The sequence below is a fragment of the Oratosquilla oratoria genome, chromosome 10 (assembly GCF_046742065.1).
Source record: "Oratosquilla oratoria isolate Oo_2021 chromosome 10, ASM4674206v1, whole genome shotgun sequence".
NCBI lineage: Eukaryota > Metazoa > Arthropoda > Malacostraca > Stomatopoda > Squillidae > Oratosquilla > Oratosquilla oratoria.
The window spans coordinates 55,069,169-55,081,041 of NC_134786.1; the positions used below are offsets into that span (position 1 = coordinate 55,069,169).

An 11,873-nucleotide genomic window follows, 5' to 3' on the forward strand; every position below is an offset into this window, starting at 1 on the left:
CTTCCGCGGCTACTCACCTTCCAGGATGACGAACTGATGCAGTTTGTCATGGTCACCGCGGCTGCGCTGGCCCGCCACCTGGGGAGCTCGGAAGACTAGGTCAGGGAAGCTACGAGCTTCCTCAGGGACATAGCGCAGGCGATGGTCTCCATCAAAAAGTGCTCACCTGCCACCAAGCCCTCCATGTCTCCATCCGCTGCACCAGGTACCACCCAGGTGACCGAAAGCTCTCCAATGATCCCATCTCCTGCGCGGCCTCCCGCAGTGCCCTCGACCAGTGTCTGGACACCCGAGGAGGATCCAGCGCCCTCCCCAGTACGCGCAGAGCCGCCAACGTCTGACGAGCCGGCCCGAAAAGGCAAAGCAGGTGCCAAGAGTACCGCAGGAGCCGCGGTCAAGGCTACACTGCCTGAGGGCCCAGTTCGAGTCCAGCGGTACCAGACGAGGCGAGAGGTTACCCTCTCTAAGGCAGGTGGCGCAGCGTTTGTGGCTGGATTCCCTGACGTACCTAGGGGAAACGAAGGGGTGGATACGGACACTGATGTTAGCAGCGAGGGCTCTTCTTCTTCGCCGTCAAGCCCGTCATCGTCGTCGGAGTCATCGGAAGACAACGAGCACCATGGATAGAGTGTCCACAGTGCGCTCGACCACCCAGACTGTTCGCTTACTCCAATGGAATATCCTTGGATTCAGAGCGAAACAGTCACTTCTGGAAGCCATCATACGGCAGGAGGAAAAACAGGTCATCCTCCTGCAAGAGACCCTGGTGGGAGAGGAAGAGATCAGGATCTCTGGATACCACGTGTTCGTGTCGCCCCAAACGGACACAAGCAGAGGTTGTATGACCCTTGTCCATGCGTCCATCCCATGTTCAAGAAAAATTGCGTACTTGCGCAATTTTTATACGTTTACTGGTCGCGACAACATGTCCGCCAGAACATTATCCACACCCCTTACGTGGATGACCTTGAGGTTGAAATTTTGGAGATACAAACTCCAACGAGTAAACCTCTGGTTCTTGGTTTTGAACGACTCAAGGTATGTGAGTGGTCGGTGTAGATTTTACTTCCTCTGATGGAGGCAAATAAAAGGAAAAATGGTTTAATGAAAGAATGCTGAGTAACTCCTTCTCTACCGTGCATAATTCTTTTGAGCGGGCGTGAGCTTTTTGCTGAAGTACGCTACCGGGTGATCTATTTCCTGTTCGTTCTCCTGCAGTAGGATTCCTCCAATTGCTCCATCACTTGCATCGCAAGCGAGTTTAAAACTATTTCCAAAATCTGGAGCAACAAGAACAGGATACGAGCACAACACTGGCTTCAACCCTTGAAAGGATTTTTCGCAAGGCTCTGACCATTTGAAAGGAGTGTTTTTCTTAAGCAAATCGGTGAGTGGAAGAGTTAAATCAGCAAAATTCTTTATGTAGCGGCGATAGTAACCTACCGCCCCTAGGAACCTCCGAACCTGTCTCTTGGTGTTAGGAACTGCCATCATAGAAATTGCCTCCACTTTGGCTGACTGGGGGGACAGAACGCCCCCACCCACAATGTGCCCTAAGTAAGGGACTTGAGCTTGAGCAAAAATGCACTTTGACAAATTAACTACGAGGTTGCCGTCAAGGGCATTAAACAAGGAATCCAGCTGGTTAATATGGGCCTGCCATGTGTCTGTGAAAACTAAAATGGCGTCCAAATAAACGACATTGTCAATGCCGGCAAACACAGAGTGCATTAACCTTTGGAAAGTGGAGGGAGAATTGCATAGGCCGAACGGTAACACTAAAGGAAGATACATTTGACCTAAGGTTGAAAAGCAGCAAATTTCCTGCGCTTTGCTCGACAGGGGAATCTGCCAAAAACCCTTTAGCAAGTCTACCTTAGACAGGTAGTTCGAGGAACCTATACGCTCTATGCAATCCTCTATCCGAGGCAACGGAAAAGAATCCTTAGTAATTTTATTGATCCGCCTAAAATCAATACAGAGCCTCTGGCCACCGTCCGGTTTAGGCACAAGCAAAACGGGTGAACACCACTCACTCGCACCCGGTCGAATGAGGCCCATCTGCAACATGGCGTCAATCTCTTTCTGAATCAAGGACGCCTTGTGGGGGTGTACCCTATATGGGCTTTGCTTAACCGGGGAAGCGTTGCAAACATCAATGTCATGGACTACTGAGGTGGCCAAACCCGGTCGGTCTTTAAACACATTGGGGTACTTATCCATCACGGCGAGCAGCTCTCGCTTCTGCTCGACGTTCAAGTGACCCAACCCTGTCTCGAGCACGGCTCGAGCAGCTGTGTTCTCGCCCCACGCTTCCGCGAAGGAGACCGGTAGGGGGCCGACCTCGACCTCGGCTGGATTCACCGGGTTCGTGAGGCAGACGGGGTCGCCTAAAGGTTCCCCAGAGGTATTCGCGTAGCCCTTGAGCATATGTGGCATAACCACTGCTTGCGGCGACGCTCCGGCGTGGCAACCACATGGTTTACTTCCCCCACCCTCTTAATTACTCGGTAAGGGCCTTGGAACTTGGCCTGAAAGGCGTTCCCTTTAAATGGCAGAAGGACTAGCACCAAGTCGCCTGGTTGCAATTCCCGGTACCTGGCTTTCTTGTCAAACCAGTGCTTAGCACGGGACTGAGACTCGTCCAAGTGCTCTGCAGCGATTTTCCAGCACTTTATCAAATTTTGCCTAATTTCCCCAATATACTCTATCAAGCTGAATTCCTCATGCTCTGACTCCAACAACCTCTGTTTAATATGACACAAGGGCCCCCAAACCTGGTGGGCAAAAATTAATTCAAATGGGCTTAAACCTGTACTCTCAGATGGCATGTCCCTAAGCACAAATTTTACAAAGTGTAAATTGTCATCCCATGAATTTTAAAACACAAGCGCATATTTGCACAAAATACTTTTAAGGGTTTGGTGGCTTCTTTCCACTACCCCTTGACTCTGAGGGTGATAGGGGCTCGCAACTTTATGTTGGAAGCCAGTGGAGACTGAAAAATCCTTGAACACTTTCCCCGTGAAATAAGAGGCCCCGTCCGTCTGCACATTGCACGGTACCCCAAACTGAGAGAAAAAGTTCATCATGTGGCGGACTATAGTCGTCGCCGTGACACTCCGCATAGGAACCGCCTCCACATACCTGGTGGCCGTGTCGACCATGGTCAATAAATATTGGTTGCCCTTCCGTGTTTTGTCGAGTGGTCCCACGACGTCCACTTGGAGTTCTGCGAAGGGCTCCGGCAGGTGAGGTATCTTCACTAAGGGGGCAGGCGGGATTCTTTTGTTGGGCGCCCCCGCCATTTGGCAGACATGGCACAGCTTGCAGTGCTGCGCGACGTCTTTCCTAATGCCTGGCCAAAAGAAGGCCCGGCTGAGCCTCTCGAAAGTTTTCCGGACGCCTAGGTGGCCCGCGAAACGTCCGCCGTGGGCCACTTCCAAGAGAGCCTTCCGGTAGGCTGTGGGAACCAAGACCTGCTCCACTGATGCCCACGTTGCGTCCTCCTTAGGGTAGGTGGGCGGCAACCATCGTCGGCACAGGACCCCTTCTTGTAAGTAGAAGGTGGAGGTCGGTCTCGCCTCCTCCTCTCCGTCGCCAGCTTCCTCCAAAAGGGGTGCCAACTCCTTGTCCTCCCTCTGGGCTGCTATTAACGCCTGTCTTCCTGAAATAGACTTGTCTGCGGAAGAACTAACAAGAACACTATCACTGTGGGTGAACAGGGAGGCAATATCAACTACATCATCGGGCTGGGCGTCAGTGTTCTCCTTAACGGGACCCGGTGACCCGGGAGGTGGGTGAGTTGTTGACATCGAGCGTGTGACTGCAAATAAGGGAAAAAGCTGAGGCATGGCCTCTTCTAATTTCGTTAAATCCGGAGAACCCTCCGGCTTCAACTAGAGAATCGGAGAGGGGTCTCCTCCCATTTTCCCTCCAGCTAAATCGTTCCTCAAAATCAAATCTACCCCTTGGGGCGGCAGATTAGGCAAAACAGCTACTGAAGCCACTCCCTTAAAACAATCTGTACTTACGTGCACCTTTACCAGGGGGGCGCTATTTAGACCCCCTATTGAGGAAAGCACAACACGCTCCCCAGTCTCCTCTCCTTCTACTATGTCTGCACGAATGAGGGTTTGTAGAGCCCCCGAGTCGCGTAAAACCGTGACGGGTTTCGATACCTCGCCTACTGTGACCTCACCAACCGATATAAAATTCTTGTAACCTATGTCTGGAGACTGACTGATACTCTCGCTGTTTACCACCCCGACGGACTTTACCTGTTCCTCGGGGACAACCTCAGGCTCTGGTGCCTTCGAAGATAAAATCAGAGACTTAGCCTTTCCTGCCTGCATCTTTCGCCACCAATATTGTTCTACATGACCACTCTTTTTACAGTAAGAGCACTGTATATTGTTTTTACTTCTACCTACAGGAACAAGTTTAGAAGTGTCTTTACCCTGCTAAGGAGGACTGGCCTGTCTCTTAGGCCCCGACATCCCCTTAGACTGGGATTGGCTGACCAACCCACTTCCTGGGCGATGTACGTACGCGTCCTTTCGGGCCAACACGTACTTGTCCGCCATCTTAGCATCCTCCTCTAACGTCCTAAAGTCCTTTTCTGCAAGGTGTATAGCTACCTCCTTGGATATGGTAAAATAAAAATTCTCTGTTAGGATAAGTTCAACTAACTCATCAAAACTCTCCGCGGCCGAGGCTCTTCTCCACTTCAAAAAGGTTTCTCGTTTAGAACGAGCTAGCTCTAAATGGCTAATCTCGGGCGTCTTTTTGCACCCGCGAAATCTCTGTCTATATGTCTCTGGCACAAGGGAATAAGCACTTAACACTTGGCGCTTCACTGCCTCATAATTCAAAGCCTCATCATCAGGAAGAGCCATATATGCTTTCAATGCCTTACCTCTAAAACTTTGTTGTAACAAGACTGTCCACATATGCCTTGGCCATTCGAGACGGATAGCTAGCCTTTCAAAGCTAGCGAAAAATTCGTCTAGGTGGCTCTCTGAAAAAGGGGGAACTAACCTAACTGCCTTATCTAGAACGAAAGATGGTTGGGGAGATCTACTTCTACTTACCTTTATTTCTTCTGTGCGTAACTCTACTCTCCTGATTTCAAGCTCGAGTTCTAACCGGCGTACCATCACATCCTCCTCTGTCTCTTCCCTTACTCTTTGCGACTCGTTTGACATTTCGGTTTCGTTCGAGGATTCTGTTTCTAATCCTAACTGTTGGCAGACTATTGAAACTAACCCTGCCTTATTTGCCTTTTGTGACGATTCAAAACTGTTAAGCTGAGCTACTACTCGCAGTTCAGCAACTGAGAGTTTTTCTATCTCCTCTACTGCGGGCCCCCGTGCTATGAACGCTTTTGCGTCAGAATCACTAATAATCACCATCCTGTATTACTTTCTAAAAACCAAAAATCGGGTTAGACAAAAGAAAATTTCACGTGAATCCTGACAAGGTCGCCACTGTCATATAACGACAAAAGGGGATAGGAGAATATTTAGATACTTAAAAAAAATGAATGGGAATTTTTCTAGTAATCCCCAAACCCCTATCCCGGTCGTATCCAGGTTCTTTAAAAGAGGGGTAAATTTTATAATTTTACAACAAAAACAACAAACTAACACAAATTCCTTACAAACAAAAACTTACTATAATGAACAAGATTTAATCCCAAATTTGAAATAAAACTAGATTGAAACAAAGTGAAAAAAAAAATCACGTAAATTTCTTTTTCTATTACCACCCTACGAACACAAGGTACACAGATGGAAAAAAAAAAAAAAAAAAAAAAAAGACAACGAGGGCCAGGAGACGGAGAAGTCCCTGATGGCTTCTAATTCAGTCTCCCAAGAAAAAGGGTGACTTAACTAAAATAAAACCCCCGAAATAAAATCACGGAAGTAGATAAAAAAGGATGGGGAAAGAAAAAGAGATGAATAAAAGTCTAAATAGACAGGTTCACCTCAAATAATAACCGATTCCACTGGAATTCGGAAAACCCCGCACCCAACAAGGAAAATTTCCACTGCTTACGTGGGATTACCTAGGTTGCTTACATCCTTAGGTAAAAAGGGGGTGGGGACTGTCTCCCTCGGAGACCCGCCGATCTGCACTCGGAGACGAGAAGATAGAAAAGAAGCTATCGAAGCAAGAGGGTTCCGGGTTTTATAGGACAGAGATGACCCAAGATGGGTCTGAATGCCAAAAGGACAGAACAGGAAGAGTTTCCCTATTCTAAGGGAACACGGCACAGAAATCTAATCCCAAGTACACGCCTCAAAGGGAACCCATACAGAAATCATATACAAATACACAACTCAATAAAATAGATCTTAATACTAACAAAAATAAGTACAGACATGAAAATCGTTAGAATGGCAACATCAACGACATACCTGACCCAAGCCAGTCGGCCGTCCGATAGCGTGTTGCCATACGATGGTAAATATTACAATATTAAAGGTGTCCAGGATCGTAACGTCTGGACACAGAAACACATCAGAAATATTACAGAAACCGTTGGACGCCATCTGGTAAGTACACCGATAAAACAAGCTACACAGAAAGTAAACTAAATATACGCATCCCCTTTGGCAATATGGGGACGCGATGCAGACTGACTACGTCCGTCTTGAACCAAGGCAAAGGGAGAAAGGTAATTAGCAGGACCTGACCTGCTCTGACCTTGGCCGGGTCATTTGGACGCAGTTGAAAGGAAGGGGGGGGGGAGTACGTGTCACTAACACGTAACACTTCGTGGTACGTGACACGTGGAACCTTGCATGTCTTGACCTGGGTTATACATGTCGACAAGTTGCAACATACCTGTCTTTACAGTGTTTATGCCCTGTCGAAAAACCTGACAATCACTGTCATGGATTTTAATGTACTGATGTCAGTCGATTCATCTATCATGATGGAAAATTTGTTAATACGCAGTTTTTCTACGAGGTCTTTCATTACACACCTTCCAAGTATTTTTATTACATCAGTGCATTTTGTTCTTCCTATGCTCATTCCTTGAGCTATAGCAGAGTCAGGAAACATAATCTTCATTAATTCAACTAAGTGGTCAGCTGTACTGAATGGAAGGTTGTGCTCGGCGATGAAGCATGCGAGTAGAATAGTCGCTAATACGAGGACGGGGGATCCCCCCTGGACATCGTGTTGTGGCACTGATCCTTCACCCCGATGACGGGCTTTGTTGCGGACATGCATGTGAGACCCCTTAAATGAAATACATGTTTATGATAACTTAATGATTGATTATGTTAAGTCACAACATTGCTCAGCAATAAGCAAGTCTCACAAACCTTGTGTCTCTTAATAGTTGATAGCTCGGCACTAAACTCCTTCCTGCAGGTGGTGCAATATGCTCGGGTTGGGTCAGTTTCCACACGAGTCAACCAGGGTTGGAACTCATCACTCACCAGCCACTCGTTCCTCATCTTTCGTTTTGTAGCCATATTTCAACCTCTGAACATAGATGTTCCTGGCATGTCACATTTATGGATGCGTGATGAAGGACTTTGGGGAGTAACATTTACAGTACTATGTTGTATGGTCATGCGACTTGATGCCAGTAATAACAGTAATGAATGTGATAATGATAATTAAAATATAAATAAAGTAATTATATATAATATATATATATATATATGTATATATATATATATATACATATATATATATATAATGTAAATAGGTTCCTCTAAAGAGAATATGATCAAGGTGTAACTCAAGTGGTCGCGGCTGCTATATTTTGCTGGGAGGAACGCACCGCCCACTAAGGCAACTCCAATGATTAATTACAATTAATTGTCTAGTATTGAAGTTTAGATTTGAAGTTTCGTTATATAATAATATACACGATTTAACATACCTTAAGTTGCGACACCTGTAGAAGAAGCAATATGTTACTCTCTCCGTTTCAGCTGAATAACTGGACCTCACAAACCTACACCTTGACCATGTTATCTTCCTCTGCTAAGCACCCTTCTCTCGTATCATTGCAATTTTACGACTGTTAGTGTATAGATATAGGTATTTAATGGAAAATTTGGTTATCAGCAATCCATTTTACGTATAACATTAACTAAATATAACTTTGCACACAATAAAGTAGAGGCCCCAAAGCAGATAGAAAATGTGGAAATATTTTTCCACACTTTGTAGAAATCCGTCCACGTTATCCACGCCAGTTGCCAACACTCGCTAGATTTCCTCACCATGAGTGATATTTCCACGAAACGGCAACACTGGTGGCTGGCCTACCAAGGCTGAGGGGTAGGGAGGGGAGGTGGGGTTGTCAACGCATGCGCATACCTGCACAGAGCCGGGAATTTTAAATTTCTGATGAATCGTGCGGAATGTCCAACCACGCTCATACCTCGGGAAGTGGCCACATGTCCAGGAGTGTGGTAGGGGATTACCGCTATAGCTTCACTGTGCAGGTTTCTTTTAGCCGATAACAGTGACTTATCATGCACTTTACCAGAGCTGGGCGCGTTCCGCTTTAGTTTGACCGCAGTTAGCGCTTCTAAGCTATTAAAGCAATATAGGTGCCGGTATAGTATGTGACCTACGAAAATTTTCTTTGGTATATTATGTGGACTACCGGAATTGATTTCGGAACGCACCCACTTCTGCACATTACTATTAGAATGCCCGTTCATTTCACGCACATGACATACTACTATATATGTCATGTGCGTGAAATGAGCGGGCGTTCTAAAATGAAATGTTTGTCATCTTCAAATTCAGTTGGAATTTGGGGGGACCTGAATTGTTTAAAACTGGGATGAATAATTCTTATTTTTAAATTAATTTCTCTTTTATTCGAAATGAGCTTATTACAAAATAATAAATGTGTTTTGTTCAGTTTCAATAAACATAATTGTAATTTGATAGGCCGCGCCTATGCCATAGGCTTACTGTTTGCGCTAAATGACAGTCCTGGCAACATAAATCGAATCCTGGAACCTGATTGGTTCGAGCTTTAGACGGAATATTTTTAAATTAATTTATGTTGCAAGAATCTTGCAGTTCAACCGATTGTCTCCAGGGTCTGACGACGCGACCCGAGATTGGAGGAAGACCCTGGGTACAGAGCATTAGGTTTCATTGCTAGGACGGTAACGAATAGAAGTGCAGAGGTGATTATTAAACTCTATCTAGCGATAGTTAGACCCATCCTTGACTATGCGGTACAGTTTTGGTCTCCGTCCTACAGAATGGATATCAAATCACTAGAATCAGTACAGAGAAGAATGACCAAAATGATACAGTGTAATCTCGAAGTAAATCACAAGATTGCGAACATGGACAGTACCTAATTTATCCATGAGTTTCTTTAGTACGGCCTTGTAATCCTTTTTTCTTCTTCCGGACATCAGTGCGAAGGCAAGTGGTATCTGTTTCGTGTTTTCCCCACTTTTTAGGAAGGCGTTGATGGAGAACAGCTGCTTGAACGGGTCCTGGCACAATTTGAACATTCCATCGGCGTACCATGTTTTCACGTTTCGCAGTAAATTCAGCTGCTCATCCGTAGCAAATATCAGATGGCGGCGATCCTTTCCTTTAACATCTCCCTTTAAAGATTCCATCGGTATATGGTCGTTCTGCAGTTCAAATTCGAGGTCTTCTGGATCTTTAGGCCTGTTCTTCTGTCGGAAATGGTTCGTTGCACTGGTCAGGGTATCGGTTTTTGGTAGTGTTGGACAAGGGGCCAATCCGATATTCTCCAGCAGAACTTCTGTCACGATTACTTTCGCTGGCTTGAAAACATTGTCTTTAGCTTTCGCCTTCATTGACGCTTTGACTTTCGTGACGATTCCTGCTCCGGATTGTCCCTGGTGATTGTGATCCTTTTTCCCCATTATGAACCGGTCCCCCGTCTGAGTGACGCTGGCGCGGCACGGATTCTCTCTGGGTCGCACTGTACATTGCCAGCCCGTAGTGTCATTTTTCCTTCGTCTCTGGACATTGTACATGTAACCGCGACTGTCTACCAGCTTTTCCCTCGACCTTTTCGTACCATCTGCGATTACCTCAAACGTTAACTGGAAGTCTTCTTCTGCAGCCGAAATGACAGTGGATGACAGTGGGAATATAGACTACACGTTGATTCCCTCGGGCTGGGTATTTCGCCTTACCGTGTACATTTCGTTCATGGCGTCTGGTGATGGCCATTGGCCTACATCTATAACTATTGGCTGATCTGATGATGTCTGTTGGGTTGGTAGGCCTATCCCATCTGAAACTACAGGCTCATCTGTTGATGGTCTTTCGGCTATTACTAAAACTTCATCTGACAATGAATATTCCAGTGTGCGGTCTTCTGTTGGACTACGTTTTCGTCCCTGTGATACATCCAGCAATGGCACAAAATGATTCGGCGTCCAAATTCTTCGACTGCCTCCGGTGCTGTCGAAAAGGGTCCAGATGATATTGATGGAATTTGGCCTGCCTCGCTGCCGTAAACCCCGAGGTACAAATGCTGTACTCAGCCGGCTGGCACAAGGATCCTGAAGACCATTCATTGGCGGATACGTTGAAAAAATTGTTGACTTGACCACAGTAGACAGGGCATGAGTAGTCCATCCCGATGAATAATTTCCTTGGAAGCAATCGGCACAAGAGTCTTCGTATGAGGGGGTCATCGCCTCCCATTCTGGATCAACCCCCTGGGGCTAGGGGGTGTAGTATAGAATATAGCCCCCGCCACGTCGGCTGCATGTCGTAAGAGGCGACTAATGCCGATCCCCGGGCGGGGCTCTTGTTTCCCCACACAGGGCTTCCTCTTAAACTTACTTTTCCACTCCTCTCTTCTCTTCCGCTTGCTGTTCCATCCTTCCGACCTAATTTTCAGCCGCCCCTCTCAGTAGCGGCAAAAGAAAGCCCTATGGCGATGGCTAGTGACGATGGGGGCAGGAGAAGGTGATCTCTGGAAGCCTCTAGTCACGAACTACACATAGGCGGTGTGGGCAAGATAAATCGCTCTCGTATTGGGATCGAGGCAACAGCACGGTTCGGTAGCTACCCACATGACTGAGCAGCCCTACTCAGGATCCACTCTGCTCACCCCACATGGGGAGGGGGCTAGAAAAGGTGCCCCAAACATAGTTTGCCTCAAAAACCACCTGACTGGGGAACCGCCCCCAGTAAGGTCACCCTCACTGCGGTCAAGACAAACCATTAAGAGAGAACTCTCCCAACGCTAACGACCTATGCATGACCAAGGATATGAGCAAGGCCTCTACTGGTTCTAGAGATGAAAGCCCACAGTCTTTCATCACACTGGAACCCTATTCCGCTAAACCACAGCGGAAAAATAGAAATAAAGAAAAGTCTTCACCGGGACACCAGGATGACAAAACAGGTGTCAAAAATGTAAACGAAAATTTAAGAGTCATATTCAGCCCTAATGTTGGTTTAGACTTAAATTATAAAGTTTGTTATGAGACAGCAAAGAATTTTGGACCTGTAGAATGAATGAAGTTAAAGGTTTCTTGTAATGAGCAGTTTTTTTAATCTCTATATTACATATGAAAAGGCTTTTTCAGCCCAAGAAGTAATTGAATATATAAAGAAAAAGGAAGATGAAGACCTTATATTCTCAAGACAATCTAAATTACTGGATGTTAGAAATATTGATGATGAAGATGATTTTATTCCTAAAATTTCTGAACCAAATGGCAAAGATCCAAAGAACAGGAAAATGCAAATTCCCATTTGGCATATCCCTACATATAAAGAGGGACAAAGTAATCTAATAAAGGCCTGGGAGAATCTGGAAGAATTTGTAGGATCCATTCCAGATGGAAATGTAAAAAAGTATGGAAAGA

The 11,873-nt window shown here is 46.1% G+C and overlaps 1 protein-coding gene across 1 annotated transcript; it reads right to left on the reverse strand.

Moving 5' to 3' along the window:
- Nucleotides 1-1,131: 1,131 nt before the first annotated feature.
- LOC143028909 (uncharacterized) lies at nucleotides 1,132-4,355 on the reverse strand. Its single transcript, XM_076191262.1, has 4 exons — nucleotides 4,035-4,355; nucleotides 2,943-3,899; nucleotides 2,508-2,777; nucleotides 1,132-2,421 (listed from the first exon to the last, which is right to left on the reverse strand). Exons 1-4 carry the CDS (start codon nucleotides 4,353-4,355, stop codon nucleotides 1,132-1,134), a joined length of 2,838 nt encoding a protein of 945 aa, XP_076047377.1.
- Between the last annotated feature and the right edge of the window lie 7,518 nt (nucleotides 4,356-11,873).

Bases quoted from the DNA above. Each gene is read 5' to 3' on its own strand.
- LOC143028909 (XM_076191262.1), bottom strand. From the start codon at position 4,355: ATGCAGGCAGGAAAGGCTAAGTCTCTGATTTTATCTTCGAAGGCACCA. The intron at 2,778-2,942 runs GTAGTGGAAAGA...TTTGCCCACCAG, and splicing joins ATCACCCTCAGAGTCAAGGG to GTTTGGGGGCCCTTGTGTCA. The intron at 2,422-2,507 runs GTAATTAAGAGG...CATATGCTCAAG, and splicing joins AGTTCCAAGGCCCTTACCGA to GGCTACGCGAATACCTCTGG.